This window comes from Marmota flaviventris, chromosome 2, assembly GCF_047511675.1.
Source record: "Marmota flaviventris isolate mMarFla1 chromosome 2, mMarFla1.hap1, whole genome shotgun sequence".
Lineage (NCBI taxonomy): Eukaryota > Metazoa > Chordata > Mammalia > Rodentia > Sciuridae > Marmota > Marmota flaviventris.
Genome location: NC_092499.1, coordinates 191,809,540 through 191,812,716, shown reverse-complemented (window position 1 = coordinate 191,812,716; position 3,177 = coordinate 191,809,540). Strand labels below are relative to the sequence as shown.

Here is a 3,177-nt window from a genome sequence, read left to right as displayed (position 1 = left end):
CCTCCGCGACACATAAAACCGGAGGGCTCCCCTCACTTCCAGCGACAGGTGCCACATCCCGTCTTGCTATGAATAGAGCCGTAACTGTAGCAACCAGTGGCAGGTTTTCTGTTCCCAGGTAGGGATGTGAGAGGAGACGGAGAGGGGTTCAGAGGGAAAGAGAAAGAAGCCTGGCTGATCAGGAGCCATGAAGCTGCTACTCCTGGAGAGACAGAGGAAAGTTCCCATACTAACTTCTCTCTCCGTCCCTCTCTTTCTTCTTTTGTTCTGGGGAGAACAAAATCTGAGTCTGGACTGGACAAGTATCCAAAGAAACATCTAGGGGGAGATGCTGCCTTTCCCGTGAGCAGCAGCTGCTTCTTCGGAGCCTGCAGGAGCCCCTGCTCGGATCAGCCGTCTGTTGCCATGAACGCTTCCTGCTGCCTGCTCTGGGCTCCTCCGGTGCTGCCCAATGGCTCCCAGCGCCTCATGGCCCCTTCCAGCAACCAGAGCCACAGGGGGTTCTGTGAGCAGGTCTTCATCAAGCCTGAGGTCTTCCTGAGTCTGGGCATCATCAGCCTGCTGGAAAACATCCTGGTCATCCTGGCTGTGGTCAGGAACAGCAACCTGCACTCCCCCATGTACTTCTTCCTCTGCAGCCTGGCTGTGGCCGACATGCTGGTGAGTGTGTCCAATGCCCTGGAGACCATCATGATCGCCATCATCAACAGCAACTACCTGACCTTCGAGGACCAGTTTATCCAACACATGGACAACATCTTCGACTCCATGATCTGCATCTCCCTGGTGGCCTCCATCTGCAACCTCTTGGCCATTGCCGTCGACAGGTACGTCACCATCTTCTATGCGCTCCGCTACCACAGCATCATGACCGTGAGGAAGGCGCTCACTCTGATCGTGAGCATCTGGGTCTGCTGCGGCGTCTGCGGCGTGGTGTTCATCGTCTACTCCGAGAGCAAGATGGTCATCGTGAGCCTCATCACCATGTTCTTCGCCATGGTGCTTCTCATGGGCACCCTCTACGTGCACATGTTCCTCTTTGCCCGGCTGCATGTCAAGCGCATTGCGGCACTGCCACCTGCTGACGGGATGGCCCCACAGCAGCACTCCTGCATGAAGGGGGCCGTCACCATCACCATCCTCCTGGGGGTATTCATCTTCTGCTGGGCCCCCTTCTTCCTGCACCTGGTCCTCATCATCACCTGCCCCACCAACCCTTACTGCATCTGCTACACGGCCCACTTCAACACCTACCTGGTCCTCATCATGTGCAACTCCATCATCGACCCCCTCATTTACGCCTTCCGGAGCCTGGAGCTGCGCAACACCTTCAAGGAGATTCTCTGTGGCTGCAATAGCATGAACTTGAGGTAGATGGCCAGGGCTGTGGAAGTGGTCACCAGTACAGCCACTTTGGGACCTCCCTCCACCAACCAAGATGCTTAGAAAGGAAAAAAAAGTCCTTGAAAGGTATAGAATGTACTAACAGCCAAGCCTGCACTTGTCTTTAAGTTCACACAACCTTTTAAAAGGGAAATGGCATCCAACGGGATCTCTGAAAGGACCTGTGTGGGTAAGTCACAGTCTGGTTCCCACACCATCTCTGCTGCTCTGGGTGCTGCTTGCGTTCACTCCTGTGTGCCCAGGGCTCCTAAAGCCTGCTGCTCACCTGCTTCACACCCAGGTCTTTGTGCCCAAGCCAACCAGCCTGGGGGCTTCTCCTGAGCAGGAAGAGGGCTCGAATCTCTCACTGTTAACAGCTTTAACCTCCAGCTGTCAGTTACACACACAGAGCTCTCTTTTACTCCATTAGAGACCTAGTTCCTACTCCACTACTCTCTGGGTAGTGAAATCATCGTCTAAAAACAACTGTGAAAGACACAAGGTGATGCTGTTTCCTTCTCCTTGCCCCACAGCAGCCGCACCCCCAAATAGCATGGAGAGGTAGCCCACTGCTATCCCTGCTCCCGCTGGGGTGCTGTCACTGTCAGGTTCATGCATTAAATCAGAAGTCACCTCCAAACTCTACTGAAAGAGGAAAAAGCTGTGGACACTCAGAATATGCCTGTTGTTCTTGTATTTTGCCACCTGCCATTTTAAGGAATGTATTACTCTTTAAAAATCATTATTATTATTCCTTGTCTGTCTGTAAAACAAGAAAGGGAACTGTGGGAGGGGGTACATATGTCACCAGAAATTGCTTTATGGTGTTTAGATAGTTGGAGGAGCTGTCTGCCGGCCCTGTGGCTTTCTTGGGAGTTGTCTGTTAGTCTGTTCTTGGTTTTGTTTCTAGCTGTGCTTCTATGTGATGAATTCAACAGCAGCCACCAAGAAGGACTTTTTACGGGTCATTGTTCCTGTTGCTCAACAGGGTGATAAGGTTGGGTGACCCTCTTTTGACCTCTGACCCTTGTCAAATGAAGCTATTCATTCCTGCACGCCCAGGGTGAGATTCATGGACGGCCTGGCCCTGCACATCGCTGCCCCGGGGGCAACTGCCACCTCCTCCCCGCCCAGAGTGACTCCAGCCTGTGCCCCCCGCGCCTCGGATCCTCGCATGATACCACGTCCTTGGGGCACAGTTGTGCTTTTTTAAAACTGGAATGTGTCAGGCTTTCTGTTCTTGCAGACTTTCTGTCAATGTAAGCAAAACCACTTGTTTCTTGCTTTGGTTGTGATGTTTGGAGACAATAAAAGCTTTGTAGGCTGTTGGACATGTCACACTGCAGCACACCAGCTGGAGTGCCCTGGTGACCTGTCCACCCTACGCTTCACTCTGGTTCGGGAGCTATTCTGCAATGTCATAAATGCCCCGTGATCACTCGGCTCGTCTTTTCTAGGGCCATGCCTTTTAGCCAAACTACAAAACTCTCCCATTAGGTTTCAGAAAATACCAGGCTTCCAGTTCCTAGGCCACTGTCATTCCCCATCATTTAATCCAGACACCAAATACCAGGGCTCATCTGTCACCAGTCAGCAAGTAAGTGTGGAAGACGGGAGGTAGAATCCATGGGAAAATAGATGAACAGCTACAGGAATTACCATGTCCTTTTCCTGTATAAACAGGATAAAAATAACATTATTTGGTGTCTTTTATATATCAGTTTCCACAGTATTTCATCTCATCCTGTCAGCAAGCCCCTAACATAGGGGTGCCCTTTGACAGATGAAGAGATG

At 51.7% G+C, this 3,177-nt stretch overlaps 1 protein-coding gene across 1 annotated transcript; it reads left to right on the top strand.

Annotated features, from left to right (window-relative positions):
- The first annotated feature begins 405 nt into the window (after positions 1-405).
- Positions 406-1,374, top strand: Mc3r (melanocortin 3 receptor). The gene has a single exon (XM_027946462.2). It carries the CDS (start codon positions 406-408, stop codon positions 1,372-1,374), a length of 969 nt encoding a protein of 322 aa, XP_027802263.2.
- Positions 1,375-3,177: the final 1,803 nt, after the last annotated feature.